General features: G+C 38.9%; 1 protein-coding gene across 1 annotated transcript; it reads left to right on the top strand.

Moving 5' to 3' along the window:
- Positions 1–1,400: 1,400 nt before the first annotated feature.
- On the top strand, positions 1,401–14,770 carry LOC139953643 (uncharacterized). The gene is made up of 4 exons (XM_071953139.1): positions 1,401–1,470; positions 5,790–6,271; positions 6,755–7,123; positions 12,207–14,770. Exons 2-4 carry the CDS (start codon positions 5,800–5,802, stop codon positions 12,698–12,700), a joined length of 1,335 nt encoding a protein of 444 aa, XP_071809240.1. The 5' UTR covers positions 1,401–1,470; positions 5,790–5,799; the 3' UTR covers positions 12,701–14,770.
- Positions 14,771–16,349: the final 1,579 nt, after the last annotated feature.

The following is a 16,349-nucleotide window of genomic DNA, read 5'->3' as shown; positions in this document are numbered from 1 at the left end:
ATGACAATGTGTTTATAATAAATCCGTAATTCTCGCTATCGAGAATTGATATTGTTTTAATGTTTTCTTGAAAAGTAAAGCGTTTCATGGAACAATATTTCAAGAGAAGTCTTTCACCATTTCCTTCTGTAAACCCTGTAAATTATTTGTAAATCTGTGAACTTTTTTTTTTTCTGTACCGAAAGTGTATTATGGCTTTAAGTCCCCATCCGGCATTGGTATCAGCCTCGACCAGTTTTTGTTATTAATATAAATACACGTCTACATTTTCAAAGAATTTGAATTGGGGGAAACCCGCCTAAAACATTTGTAGACCAATGTCTGTTTGTGCGCCATTCAGGAATTCAAGTTAATTGGGGTGGGGTTTGCATTACGAAAATGTCGTCAACACACACCTCATTTCCTCTTTAATTTTCGGTTTCATGTTTTGTTGTGCAAAGCAATAGTGGGTTAATTTGAACTGATTAATAGATTAAAGGCACCGGACACATTTTGGTCATTGTCAAAGAATAGTATTCTCACTTGGTGTATCCCAACGTTTGCATAAAATAACAAAGCTGTGAATTTGTCAATCAGACGCCTAAATAAAATGCTTATGGGTAGACAGATTTTGTGAAAGTAGAATACAATGATCCACACAAATATGCCTCGAAATTGCACGGTTTTCCTTTTACCTCGTCGACTAACACGGTCGGCCATTTATGGGAGTCAAATTGTTGACTCCCATAAATGGCCGACCGTGTTAGTTCGCACAGTAAAAGGAAAACCACGCAATTTCGAGGCAAACTTGTGTGGATCATTGTATTCTACTTTTAAAACATCTTTCCAACCATGTGCATTTTATAACAAACGGTTTCAAACACCTTTCAAAGACCAACTCGTCCGATCCAAGGCAACGTGTTCCTTTAAGAGCACCAGACCAGGCTCAAGCTTTGGTGTTTCTGATCAGCACAGTATGGGCTCGAACAACCTTGTTTACATGTTTCCTCATCGGCATGCGAGTAACAGTGAAAATGTTAGGGTTATAACCCCGGTGTTACTGGTTCACATTGCAAGCAACCCTTGTTTAATTTACCAAAGGTTTGATCCAGCTTGTGAGCAGTGAACAAGTGAAGGTGTTTCTAGTTCACATCTAGCAAGCACCCTTGTGTGTGTTTTTTTTACCACAGGTTCACCCCGGCTTGTGCGCCCTCTATATACGAATAGAATAATATCAAAGGCCTTTTGTTGTTTGTTTACTCTTGCTTCGAGCTCGCAAAGTGCAGTTGATGTTTAAAAGGCTGACTGGGGGGGATGCACCACGCGTGTGTGTCCGCGTTTAATTTCAACGTGCAGTTGATGTTTAAAGGGGTGGTTGGTGAAGCACTAAGCGCGTGTGTCTGATTAACTTGACAGTTGGCTTGTTGCTCGCACGTGCTTGTACTCCTACAGTGCACGTCGTCCGTCCGTTCCAGAAACAATCCGTTACAGGTAAGTCTTATGTCTCTGTCAGTTGATTATAATTATAAAGGCACTATTGGTAATTACTCAAAATAGTTGTTAGTATAAAAACTTACCAAGTATTAACGAGCAATGGAGAGCTGTTGATAGTATAAAAGAATTGTGAGAAACTGCTCCCCCTCCCTCTGGAGATAAAGCGCCCTTGTTACGTTTTAGCTATCAACCCAAAATGCTGTACCTAATAGTTGCTCACAAGAACATGCAAACCAAGGCGGCGAATTAGTACTAATAACTCTTAAAGACACTGGACACCTATGGTAATTGTCAAAGACCAGTCTTCTCATTTGGTGTATCTCGACATGTGCATAAAATAACAAACCTGTGAAAATTTGAACTCAATTGGTCGTCGATGTTGCGAGATAATAATGAAGGAAAAAACACCCTTGTCACACGAAGTTGTGTGCTTTCAGATGCTTTGAAATCGAAACCTCAGATGAGGTATTGAATTCAATTCGATTCAAATAATTATTTTAGTGAGAAATTACTTCTTTCTCAAAAAAAAAAAAACCCGTTACTTCAGAGGGAGCCAATGTTTTATACTATCAACAGCTCATCATTGATCACTACCAAGTAAGGTTTTATGCTAACAATTATTTCGAGTGATTATCAATGGTGACCAGTGCCTTTAAAAATGAACATTTTCTAATTGAGTATAGTTTTACCAATTAATGAATTACACTAAGGGTTCTTAGTATGAACGTTTTGGAGTTGACAAACTGCTTTAACGTGAAAGGGAAACAACTAAACGAGTCCCGATGTTCGAATAACCGTGACTTGCACCGCTTTTTATTTTCCCGTACAAAAACATACAATATTAAACAATAAAATCCTGAGAGTTTTCTTCCGGGAAAAATAAAAAAAATTCCCAACATTTTTGTGTGTGTTGTTTTCCTTGTTGGTTTGTTGGTTTGTGTATTTACTTTCCTGTAAACATTTGTGAGGCAGGTAGATTTGATTCACATTACAAAGGATGTCCGCAATTCTGGTCATAAAAAAAACGTACACAGGTTAAAGACAGCGGACACTATTAGTAATTGTCAAAGACCAGTCTTCTCACTTATTGTATCTCAACATATGCATAAAATAACAAACTTGTGAAAATTTGAGCTCAATCAATTGGTCGTCGAAGTTGCGAGATAACTATGAAAGAAAAAACACCCTTGTCACACGAAGTTGTGTGCTTTCAGATGCTTGATTACGAGACCTCAAATTCTAAATCTGAGGTCTCGAAATCAAATTCGTGGAAAATTACTTCTTTCTCGAAAATTACTCCACTTCAGAGGGAGCCGTTTCTCACAATGTTTTATACCATCAACCTCTCCCCATTACTCGTTACCAAGATAGGTTTTATGCTAATAATTATTTTGAGTAGTTACCAATTGTGTCCACTGCCTTGAGCGTGAGAGGGAAACAACTAAAACCGGTCCTGATGTTCGAATAGCCGCATGACTTGCACCCGTCTAGCTATATTCACACACAAAAAACATACAATATTAAACAATAAAATCCTGAGAGTTTTCTTCCGGGAAAATTTTTAAAAAATCCCGGGATTTTTGTGTGCGTTGTTTTCCTTGTTGGTTATAATAATGTAAGCATTTTAATTGTTTGTTTGTTCGTTTACTTTCCTGTAAACATTTTGGGGCAGGTAGATTTGTTTCACATTCTTTAAAGGATTTCCGCAATTCTGGTAAAAAATAAATTAATGAAAACGTCCACAGGTTAACATAAATCTACATTACGTTCTGCATAGCGTTCTGCGAAGTAAACTAACTGTAAAATTCACTGTATTTTCTGATTTTTGTGAATTGATCAAGTTTCACTTAAAAACCATTGAGTTTCTTCCGGCAGAAGTTGTAAGTAAACCCTTCGAATCGACTAAATGAAAACACACCATTCTATTAAATAATTGTTTTTTTTTCACAATTTTAATAACCAGTTGAGCTATAAATGTTCAAAGTGTTTTTGTTTTACGTTCATGGTTTTTTTATGTACTGTATTAATGTTTACTATTGTTACCGTGATTTATCGTAGTAATTTATATATTCATGGAAATTATTGTAGTTATTTCGGAATTAAAAATGTATGTTATGAATAATTTTGATTGGAAAACCCAAGCGAGGACACTGATCTTTGACAACTACCAAAATAATACGCCTAACCTTCTTTTGAAGTGTCCGTTTTTACTTAAAGACAGTGGACACTTTCGGTAATTGTCACAGACTAGCCTTCACAGTTGGTGTATCTCAACATATGCATAAAATAACAAACCTGTGAAAATTTAAACTCAATCGGTCATCGAAGTTGCGAGATAATAATGAAAGTAAAAAACACCCCTGTCACACGAAGTTGTGTGCTTTCTAATGCTTGATTTCGAGACCTCAAGTTCTTAATCTGAGGTCTTAAAATCAAATTCGTGGAAAATTACTTCTTTCGCGAAAACTATGGCACTTCAGAGGGTGCCGTTTCTCACAATGTTTTATACCATCAACCTCTCCCTATTACTCGTCACCAAGAAAGGTTTTATGACGATAATTATTTTGAGTAATTACCAATAGTGTCCACTGCCTTTAAAACAAACATTTAGATATTGACTTACTAATCTTTAGCGATAATCTTCGCAGCTGCCTATAATGACGCTATTTGCGTCACACACGTGCATTATTCTGCTCAGTGAACTTTGACACCAAAGCTGTTAAAGGCACTTGACACTATTGGTAACTACTCAAAATAAATGTTAGCATAAAAATGTACTTGGTAACGAGCAATAGAGAGCTGTTGGTAGTATAACACATTGTGAGAAACTGAAGAAACGTAGTTTTTGAGAAAGAATTAATTTCTCAGTGTTTGAAACGAATTCGAGGCATTTGAAAGCACATAACGTGTACTTGTAAGGGTGTCGATTCTTCCATTGTTATCTTGCAACTTCGACGACCAACTGAGTTCATATTTTCACAGGTTTGTTTATTTATGCATATGTGGAGACACACCAAGTGAGAAGACTGGTCTTTGACAAATGAAGGTGTGGATTTCACAAAGAGTTAAGACTAGTCCTATCACGAGTTAAGACGAGCTACTCGTCCTATAACTTAGGACTAGCATTATTTTTTTTAAATATCTCCTAGGACTAAATAGGCCCTAGTCCTAACCCTTTGTTAAATCGGTCCGGTGCCTGTAATGTGTATTTGTTTCATTCATGGTTTATTCTTGGCCAATGACAAACACTTTTAATTTGTAACACAATCCGAGTCAATGCAAACCGTGCGTAAAATTAAAGCCAATTCTACTAATTGTTTCTATTACGAACATTAATTTCCTCGAATTGTTTATTTTTTATTTTTTAATCGGTATAGTATTTCCCGTAGGTTTCTGGTGATTGTGTTTTCCAATTACGGAATTATTCTTCCTGCGTTGATAACAAAATAATATCGCTCCGATTTTCGGCGAAGTTTCAAAATTAAACTTTCACGGGTTTGTTTAAAGCCATTATAGCCTTTCGGTACAGGAAAAAAACAAAACAGATTTACAAATAATTTACAGGGTTTGCAGAAGGTAATGGTGAAAGACTTCTCTTGAAATATTGTTCAATGAAATGCTTTACTTTTTTGAGAACACATTAAAACAATATAAATTCTCGTTAGCGATAATTACGGATTTATTTTAAACACATGTCATGACACGGCGAAACGCGCGGAAACAAGAGTGTGTTTTCCCGTTATTTTCTCCCGACTCCGATGACCGATTGAACCTAAATTCTCACAGGTTTGTTATTTTATATATTAGTTGTGATACACGAAGTGTGGGACTTGGACAATACTGTTTACCAAAAGTGTATAATGGCTTTAATTGTATATTATATTATGATTAAAACAATCTACTGGTTATAAAAAAAGGTACACTTTGCCAAGATGGATATGGGTTGTCAAACTTTTACTGCAATTTTAGAATGTTTAATGTATATAGTATATAATGTGTAGTTTTTATGAGCTAGGTCTGGGAGAGCACATCTTTTTTGATGACAGTTTTTGGACTTTTGCCCTTCCCTGGACGGCCTGTGCTTGTTTTATTGTTTTGCTTTTTTTGTCCGAAGAATTAAAATAAAATAAAATAAATAAATAATATTAACATGGCAATTTTATTGTGACACCATACTTTGCTTAGCAACTAAAGATTTGTTTGCTTTTAAGATCAATTTTCGCTCTCGGGAAATCGAGCATAAGAAGTATGAAACAGAATCTCTTTAGATTAACGTTTGAAATGTGACTTTACCTTTGTTCAAAATATCTTTGCAGAGAGAAGAATATGTATGCCGGTATTGCACTGGTGTTTGCGGCCACACTCCTCATCTCGCCCAATGACGTCAGTGGCAGTCTTAAATGCCGTATGGGGACATTCCACGACACATCAGGACCTGGGTTGACCGACTGCAAGCCATGCTCCACCTGCCCAGCCGGGTCAAAGGTCATGTCAGAGTGCAGGAACGACCAAGACACCGTCTGCTGCACGAAGTACTGCGCAAGCGATGCGTACTTGGACGAGAGCGCGTGCGTGTGCAGACGCTGCACGCGCACCTGTCCGCCCAATTATAGGATGGAGGTTCACTGCGGAGTGCGCAATAACGCAGAATGCGTGTCAGTAAATTTGGCCGTTCCAAAGATTGCGCAGAGCAGCAGTAGGTCTACAACAAGTCGGCCAGGCAGACGACCCGCCGGGGACGATGACCAAACATCGGCACCTTCAAGTCACCGGGAACCAGCTCAGAATATTAACCAAGGTAATGACAGTCATACACAAACATGCTTACCGAAGCATATTAGCTTAGCAACAGAAATGTAAACAGTGTCTCAAGTCATCATATTCAAGACCAATATCCCGAAACATTTAAGCATAAAGAAACTTAGTCCCTTAGTCTAATAAAAACGCTTAGTCCCTTATTGGTTTTTTTCAGTTGATCATCGGGATTTAATGAAGACCAAACACTGTCTTTTGTAAAAATTGCAACTCCCACCCTATGTAAAATAAATGAAATTGTTATTAACAATATTCTTCAATGACACACATTAATTTTGTGATGACCCGTAACCGGGTTGGATAACAAGCAATGATATCCATTTTAAAAAGGTTGCAATTGCTTGTATTTATACCTGTACTTTTTCTTCAAGTTAGTTGCCTTACTCTGGTTGTTTTTAGATGAAAATGATTCTAATAATTTTTTGGACAAACATTAAAAAGGCGGTATTTATTTTCTTTTTCGAAGATGCGCACGCTACTACACCGACAACGGGCTTGCTCATAACCACCGTGGTGAAATCTCCTCCTCAACCCCACCAGACGTTCCCAAAGCACTTATCACATTCAGTGTCAACTTCACGAGCGACCAACCCACCTGATGGAGTCGTTGCAGTCAGGTCAACGGCTGGAGTAACGTCTAGGGATTTGATGCGCCCTCTTCGGGTTGTCATCGTGATTGTTTGCGTTATAGTGGTGGTTGCCGTAGCGTCTCTACTCCTCCTGTATTGTAAGATTACTTTGATGTGCGGCCTGAAAAGGAATTCAACCAGGGGTGTGGGCGTGGCTAATGATCCAAAATGGAGGATGCAAACCCCCTTGAACAATTTCTACGCAGGTATGATTATGAATATTCTATAAATAAAAGTATTTTTGTATTGAAGATTATTTATTGAGAAACCGACCACCTATTTATTTATGTCTTTTGTTTTGTTTTTAATAACCAGAATAGCCCAATCAGTTGGCAATGGACTGTTTACCATTAGCGCATGTATGCACCCCGGTTGGTTATAACTTCTTTTTGTTAAAGACATTGGACACTATTGGTAATTGTCTAAGACCAGTCTTCTCACTTGGTGTATCTCAACATATGCAACAAAATAACAAACCTGTGAAAATTTTAGCTCAATTGGTCGTCGAAATTGCGAGATAATAATGAAAGAAAAAAACGCCCTTGTCAAACGAAGTTGTGTACTTTTGGATGCTTAATTTAGAGACCTCAATTTATAAATTTTGAGGTCGCGAAATCAAACTCGTGGAAAATTACTTCTTTCTCGAAAACTACTTCACTTCAGAGGGAGCCGTTTCTCACAATGTCTTATACTATTAACCTCTCTCTATTACTCGATACCAAGTAAGTTTTATGCTAATAATTATTTTGAGTAATTACCAATAGTGTCCACTGCTTTTTAACGTTCGTTTAATTCGCCTCCCATTAAGCCAAATGAGCATCAATCAAAATTGAAAAGAGAATAGGCCTAATGTGTGGAACAATAACTACTGTCTCTCCTTGGCCATGGCCCATTTCAATGCTTAAAGGCAGTGGACACTATTGGTAATTACTCAAAATAATTATTAGCATAAAACCTTTCTTGGTGACGAGTAATGGGGAGAGGTTGATGGTATAAAACATTGTGCGAATTGGTTCCCTCTGAAGTGCCATAGTTTTCGAGAAAGAAGTAATTTTCCATGAATTTTATTTCGAGACCTCAAGTTTAGAACTTGAGGTCTCGAAATCAACCATCTAAACGCACATTACTTCGTGTTGCAAGGGTTATTTTTCTTTCATTGTTATCTCGCAACTTCGATGACCGATTGAGCTCAAATTTTCACAGGTTAGTTATTTTATGCATATGTTGAGATACACCAACTGTGAAGGCTAGTCTTTGACAATTACCAATAGTGTCCACTGCCTTTAAGCACAACAAGTACTAGCACAACAATGAGCATAAATCAAAAATGTAAAAGAGAATGATGTGTGGAGCAATAACAATCAATCATCACTTCAGGCAGCTGTAACAGTAGTGTTTAATCCTTCACAACAGTTTGATTTCGGTTTGTTTGGTTCGGGATCGAGTTAGAGTGAGCGATCGATGACGCGTTTTTTTTTTTTTTTTTTTTTTTGTCAGACAAAATCTGCCATATTTTCATTCAAAATCTAAATTTGGAAGGAAAAGTTCCTCTTTTGTTTACATTGTTGCCATTCACCAGTTTGAAGTAAATGCAGTATAGCAAGCGTTTTCATAATTCGCCACCATGGATACTCAATTCACCCTTTGGTGTCCAGTGCCTTTAAAGGAACACGTTGCCTTTGATCGGTCGAGTTGGTCTTTGAAAAGCGTGTGTAACCGTTTGTTACAAAATGCATATGGTTATAAAGATGATTTGAAAGTAGAATACAATGATCCACACAAATTTTCCTCGAAATTGCGTGGTTTTCCTTTTACTTTGCAAACTAACACGGTCGGCCATTCAAGAATTTGACTCCCATAAATGGCCGACCGTGTTAGTCGACGAGGTTAAAGGACAACCACGCAATTTCGAGTGATACTTGTGTGGATCATTATATTCTACTTTTAAAACATTTTTCCAATCATGTGCATTTTAAAACAAACGGTTACAAACGCTTTTCAAAGCCCGACTCGACCGATCCAAGGCAACATGTTCCTTTAATCAAACTTTGTTTTAAAGGCAGTGGACACTATTGGTAATTACTAAAATTAATTATTAGCACGAAACCTTACTCGGTAACGAGTAATGGGGAGAGGTTGATGGTACAAAACATTGTGAGAAACGGCTCCCTCTGAAGTGCCATAGTTTTCAAGAAAGAAGTAATTTTCCACGAATTTGATTTCGAGACCTCAGATTTAGAACTTGAGGTCTCGAAATCAACCATCTTAACGAACCCAACTTCGTGTGACAAGGCTGTTTTTTCTTTCATTATTATCGCGCAAGTTCGATGATCGATTGAGCTCAAATTTTCTAGGGTTTGTTATTGTATGTATAATGTTGAGATACACGAACTGTTAAGGCTAGTCTTTGGCAGTTACCAATAGTGTCCACTGCCTTTAATAATACTTATCTTATTTTGTGTTTCTGTCAAGTGCATTATAAGTTAGGTCTATATACCCTTTGTGCAGGAACTTTAACTTTAGGGGCATGCTCCACAATTGATGTCATATTAATTGCGTTTGTGATCGGGACGCGGTTGTGTCTTTTATTTAGTCCGATACTTATAGTTCGTTTCACCGAGGGGGGACCACGCGGGGAAACCCCCGAACCCTAAAAACGCGTCTACGTGTTGCCCTACAACAATAGAATTTTTCTATTCAACCGACCCACAACAGGTGGAGCGAAGTCCATGTACTAAACATGAGCACTTTTTTAGCGTCAAGTTCAACATTATGCGATTGGTGAATAGCTAAAGGTTTTCCATGCAAATTTCAGCAAAACAAAAATCATTCAATTTCGTTAAAGGATTTGGGTACCTTTTCAAAATGTCCATAGATTTACATTAAACTTACAGGCTTTGAAGATAATGATAGTGGAAAGCTTCCATTCAAAATATTACTTACTGAGGTGCTGTAGTTTTTTGAGAAATGAGTACAACAATTTCATGAAAATACGTTTGTAAATGATTAAAATAATTTTCGACTCACGAGACGAAAATGATTTTCATGACATTGTTTTACTCATTTCCCAAAAACTACAGCACCTCAGCACGTAATACTTTCAGGGAAGCTTTTTGGACATTGTGTTTTTTTGTCCCACAAAAGTTACATAGACCCTTTAAATGCATGAACACTGTTGGTAGCTACTCAAAAAAGTCGTTGGCCTAAAAACTTACTCGGTAACAAGCAATGTAGAGTTGTTAAAAGAATACAACATTATGAGAAACGGCTGAAGTAACGTAGTATTTGAGAAAAGAAGTAATTTCTCACTAATTTTTTTTAAATTTAAATTGAATTCGAGACCTCAGCTGACGGCTCGAATTCAAGCATCTGCTGAAAGCACACAGCTTGTGACAAGGGTGTTTTTCTGCGACTTGGACTACCAATTGAGTTCAAATGTTTACAGGTTTGTTATTTTATGCATATTATTATGTTGAGATACACCAAGTGAGATGACTGGTCTTTGACAATAACCAAAGGTGTCCAGTGTCTTTAAAAAAAAGTGGTACTCGAAGTTTTTTATCTTATTTTTGTTTGTAACATTTCGGGCAACCAATCCCTCTACCACACTTAACCAAAGGCTCCCCATACACACCCATAGTGTTAACGAAGTTCTGTTTGAACAATAGAATTATACCCTTTTATGAAGAATATAAAATCGGTTCGTGTTTTTCTGGGTGAACTTTGCCCGCCACGCGAATCGTTTGTCTGTAAGCGTTTGGCAGCTTCAAAGATCAAGTGGAACCGCTGGGTGGGGTGTTGGCGTACTTTGCCACGCGTCTACATTCAAGCGACGAAGCTTTGTTCATTGTCAGTTTTTTTTTTTTACCACCAAATATTGGCTTCTGCTATAAAATATAATAATATCTATTAAAAGCAAACAAAAAAGTTACCATGTTATCTTTGTCTTTTCAATGAGTTAAGTGCGGTTTGCAGAAGTGGGTCTCAATAAAAAATACTTATGAACTAGAAGTGCAGATTAATTCACTTATTAATTTATTAAACCGCCCGGGTCGGAGGTCACAATCCATGTAGCCAGCGAATGTTTTATTTCACCTCAGATTGGGATGGGTTCTTTCCCTTCCCCTTTTCACCGTGGACACCGGTTCGAATACCACGACAGACCGGATGCTTTGCATGTTTCAGTCCCTTGTGTTGATACTCCTACTGAACACGCCTATCGTTTTGTTGTAAATACTGTTCAGTGACGTAATGAGAAAAAAAATAAAATTTTCAGCAGCAACAGCCAAGATAAAAATATCATTGAAGTTCAACCAAAATGGCAGTTCATATCAAATAAAAATTAATTAATTGGTTATTCTTCTCTTTGTATAATCATTCATGTATGCATAAAGTCAGAAACCTCCAACGAAACCATCAATAAACGGAACAGGAAATCACCCCCGAAAAAAAAAAACCACACACACAAAATGAATGGGCAGCATTCAGTCACGACAATCATCATGCAAAACGCATGCCTGTTGTGTAAACACTTACAGACCGACAGGTGGACTAACAGAAGTGTATTTTGTTGGTATCGTTTCCTGATCATACGATTATCATTTTTTAGATAAATGCTCATATTGACAAAGGATAGGCCCTCTCTCGGTTCCTGGCCGCCCCTGGATTATTTTGTTTCTCCAATTTGTGTCCAGGGTCGGGTTCGTTTGGATGGGTTAAACCTTTCGTTTGTTTACGAACCTTCGCCATCGCTTTGTGTGGGCTAATATTGTGTCGTGCGTATCCGAATTTCCGAGATTAGGTCCGTCGCCCAAGTAATATTCACCAAAATCCTACAATTTTATGGTAATTTCATCATTTATTGTGTTCCGGTTATCACCTTAAAAACATATATACATATTTAAAGACTTCAGGCCTGAAACCTTGTATTAGGCCTGAATTATGCCTCATTTCTCATGAGGGGGACCGAATCCCCGGCGGACAAAGTTCCCTATGACACCGGTTTGAAAGGAGATTCACAATGGCACTTTTCTACAACGTTTAACAAACTTCTTTTGATAGCGCCCTCTTTTGATAGCGCCCTCTTTTGATAGCGCCCTCTTGTGAATCCTCCTCGTACATCCCACATTAATTTCCCACGGAGGGGCAGAATCTCCCGCACAAAACTCTATGGGATACCTTCCAATTACCTGTTAAAATCGCCTCGTGTGTGGCAAGGCCATTAAGCTTGAATATTTCTTTTTCTACATGCAGAATCAAATGAAGTTGTTTTGTTTCTTGTTTTGACAGACCGCCCGTCTCTCGATGTTAGTTCCCCGGATCCGCCGAGCACAGGACCACCTCATGAGGCACGATCCGGCAGAGGCGTTCCTGGTTCAACCTCCTCCATCGGAAGTTCCGGAACATCATCTTCAATGACCACCGACGAGGAAGAAATCGCCATTCGCATTGCCGAATTGGAGTGTGAACCTGCAGAGGTTTGGAAGTCCGCGGCTACTCAACCAGCAGCGGGCAAAGCGCCAGAGGGACGCGGTGAAAATGTGAGTTTCTACCCACGGCCGAGCATGAGCATGAACAACGTGTACCCGGAGATGTCTCCAGCCCCGTCCAAAGTGTGGATAAATGCACATGGTCAATCCAAAATATCCCATGGTCACTGCTGCCACCAATATCATCACCCACCGGAATGCGGACAGCAGCAGGTGTGCTGTCATACACAATGCATGCACGACGACTATTACCTGTCGTCGACATTCTCGATTGGGAGTGGCTGCACTGTTTGAAACAAAAAAATACTCTCAGTACTGTGTCGTGGCAGAGCACCAGACTCAAACTATGGTGTTTCAAACTCTAGTGTTTCTGATCAGCCAGAGTGTGGGTTCGAGTCCCGGTCATGACACTGTGTCCAAGTAACCATTATTGAGTCGTCCTTCGGGTCGGTGTTCTGTAGGGAATCTTTCATCCGGAGATTTTGTTCCACATAATGGAAAATTAACAATGGCTGGATGGAGGAGGATAATTCAAAGGAGGGCGCTATTCAGAAGTAGTTTATAATGGGTGCGTTCGTTTAGCTTCCCTGGGTCGACCCCGCGGCGCTCACTCGGGTGAGCCCCTGACAAGAGCTAATCGAACGATCATTCTCGCCCTCTCGTGGTGACGCCATGCATCTCGGGTCCCCCTAAGTGACCCACTCCACAAGCAGGGCACTGGGGGCTGACCCGGGTGAGCCCCTGGAATGACGTCAAAGCCATTCAAACGCACCGGTGCAGACCGGGGCTGACCCAGGAAGCTAAACGAACGCCCCCACAAAGTTCTCCATCTGCTGGGCACAGAATCTCTTGCCACACCGGTCCCGTGTGTTATTTAATGTAACACACGTCATTTGAACCCAGACACAATCAATAATGCTAAAAATGAGGAGTATGCCCCGGTGTTTCTGGCAGTGTATAAAATGTGCGCTTTAACATAAGATTATTTTTCATAGTATTTTGGGTGCGTTCGTTTAGCTTCCCCAGGTTGACCCCGGTGTGTGGCGTTTTGTTTTCTCAGGACGAACGTGTACAGATAATAACCCACGTTCGTCCTAGAAAAAAAAATCCGCCACACACTGGGGTCGACCTAGGGAAGCTAAAACGAACGCACCCACTATTATTTTATTGGTGTATACCACACCTTTGCGCTTAAAACATAAATCGAAAAATAATTCATAAACAATATTATTTCGGGCGTTCGAGTTGTTGAACCCGGAATTTTTTTTTAACAGAAATTTTAAATTGAGCAACAATTGCGCAGGCGCGTGTGACATAATAACTTCAACATTCCATAAATTGAATCTTGTGTTATCAACGGTTATTGAATTAGTAATTTATTATGATCGAAATTTACTATCAAATTTTAAAATAATTTATAATAATTATTTATTGTTTTAAAGCGGGAGAAGACAATAATAATAATAAATAATAATAATAAGACTTGTAATGCGCACATATCCACCCTGCTGGGTGTTCAAGGCGCAGTAAAACCAAAAACAAAACAAAAACAAAACACAACACAAAGAAAAACAGACACAACAAAATTAGTCATTGAAAACCTGTGACATAAGATAAGTTTTGAGAAGAGACTTGAATTTTGCGGTACAAACACAAGATCGAAGATTAAGTGGTAGAGAGTTCCAGATGCGTGGCGCGGCTGAAGAAAAAGACCTGTCACCCCATGTGTCGAGACTTGGGTTCAATGAGGAGAAGCATGGAACTTGATCGAAGATTCCTTGATGGAGTAAGCATTACGCATGTAACTATTATGCAAATATTGAAGTTATAGACGTGACGTATGCTATGACGTCGATCAAGATCTAAATATAGAACACTGTATATAAACTTAGTATTTTATTTATAAGTAGGCATTTGTTTATCAAGAAGCCTGTTATTTGCCTTTAAAACACTGCGAGGTCTTTATTGGTATAAAAATTGCCGCGGGAAAAGTCACATACCACTGGTTATTCATTATGCATGTTATTAAATATTGCGTCTTCTGTGATAAGTTGTGGATGATTTGAGAGAACCGTTTCTTTTTTGGATATACACGATAGTTCCATGTCTTTTTTTTTTTCCTTTCTTTTTTTTGGAGGGGGGGGGGGGGGGGCTAAGCAGAAATAAGCAGGATACCAGCCACAAACTGTACATGTTGCACGGTATCGTGACTGGTAACAGTGTGGCAAGTTGTGCCCGGAGCAGAGCTCTATGGGCCTAGGTTAATATTCCGCTTTCGGTACTACTTCATTTCGTTATCAGTTTTTTTATGATGTTAAGTAACCCTTTTTAACCACTGAATAAATTAAATAATGTAAAAATGTCCAGATTTTGTTATTCACTTCCTTTTTATGAATGATTATCAAGTTGTGCTGGAAAAGCATAAATGTATCCATGCCTTTCATTGGTGATTAAGAACTCTGTTTTTCAACTAAAATTGAACGTTGAGTCTTGGCCTTGAAGGTGTGTTGTGTGTCCTTCTTCTATACAAACATGACGAAACAAACTGGCTGAAGTTTTCTGGTCACGTTTTCGACATTGCGTTATGTGACCTCCACCCGCAAGAAACCCACAAACTACGTCAAAAAGGGGGTGTAGGCATAACACCTTTGGTTTACATTTGCGGCCAGATATAATCGAAGCTTGTGGAGAGCTGGTATTAGCTTAGAACAGGGTATACGGGTGGGTTTACAACGGCGTCTTTTCGGAGCGAAAAATGCGACTGCCTTGAGCAAGGCTACCTTCCTCCAGGATACCACACGCGATGCATCATCGGATGTGGACTTTGCGTGTCAGTAGTAATGACGGAATTCAGTGGTGACCCACCAGCGTAAAAAAAAGTGATTCATACTGTGACGATGGGGAAACAAGTTTACAAAGTTACCACAGGTGGGTAACACTTCCTCAATGCATGTGCCCGATCTCGAACGACCTTCTACAGTTACAGTTGCAACGGCATCAAATATTCATTTATTCATGCGGTAAAAGCCATGATTATTTTTTGGGGGAACCCCATGTTAAAAAATAAATAAAAAGTTTTTGAGAAATTCAATTCCTGTAATAACAAAAGTTGCCGAATGAAATACAATCACGCACTTCGACGTTCGAAAACACGCAAGACTTGCTCTTCCACATACAGCTAATTAAAGGCAGTGGACACTATTGGTAATTACTCAAAATAATTATTAGCATAAAACCTTTCTTGGTGACAAGTAATGGGGAGAGGTTGATATATAGTATAAAACATTGTAAGAAACGGCTCCCTCTGAAGTGCCATAGTTTTGGAGAAAGAAGTAATTTTCCACGAATTTGATTTCGAGACATCAAGTTTAGATCTTGAGGTCTCGAAATCAACCATCTAAACGCACACAACTTCGTGTGCGATGTGACAAGGGTATTTTCTCGCAACTTTGATGACCGCGATTGAGCTCAAATTTGCACAGGTTTGTTATTTTATGCATATGTTGAGATACACCAACTGTGAAGGCTAGTCTTTGACAAATACCAATAGTGTCCACTGCCTTTAATTATAACTGTATGAATCTATCTTAATCGAATAAGCAAAGTGTGATGTCACGTCAACAAATCAGTGATTCAAGTATGGCATTGAAATCTTACTCCATGGTCAATAAGATATTTGAATATAATAAGACTCCAACTCGTACAAGGAAGGTAGAACGAAGCAGAACTCCCCCTTAGCCCTGAGTTGAAGAGATGAGTAGATTTTGTGAGCGCACTTAGAAATTCCAAGAAATGCCTTTATTACGAGCATCCCCCACACAATGTGCAATCGACCCCCGCCCCCAAGACCTTGATCGTGGTGACGTCAGGGCATTGAGGCCAGTCAGTGACCTCCAAAAGGTCACGTCGCGTCATCCGTAGTCTTATTTTCAGGACTTTTAAA

This window comes from Asterias amurensis, chromosome 22, assembly GCF_032118995.1.
Source record: "Asterias amurensis chromosome 22, ASM3211899v1".
NCBI lineage: Eukaryota > Metazoa > Echinodermata > Asteroidea > Forcipulatida > Asteriidae > Asterias > Asterias amurensis.
This window is presented reverse-complemented; position numbering and strand designations above follow the sequence as displayed.

Coding starts and splice junctions, on each gene's coding strand:
- LOC139953643 (XM_071953139.1), top strand. CDS start 5,800: ATGTATGCCGGTATTGCACTGGTGTTTGCGGCCACACTCCTCATCTCG. Junction 6,272..6,754: donor AGCTCAGAATATTAACCAAG/GTAATGACAGTC, acceptor TCTTTTTCGAAG/ATGCGCACGCTACTACACCG. Junction 7,124..12,206: donor CTTGAACAATTTCTACGCAG/GTATGATTATGA, acceptor TTGTTTTGACAG/ACCGCCCGTCTCTCGATGTT.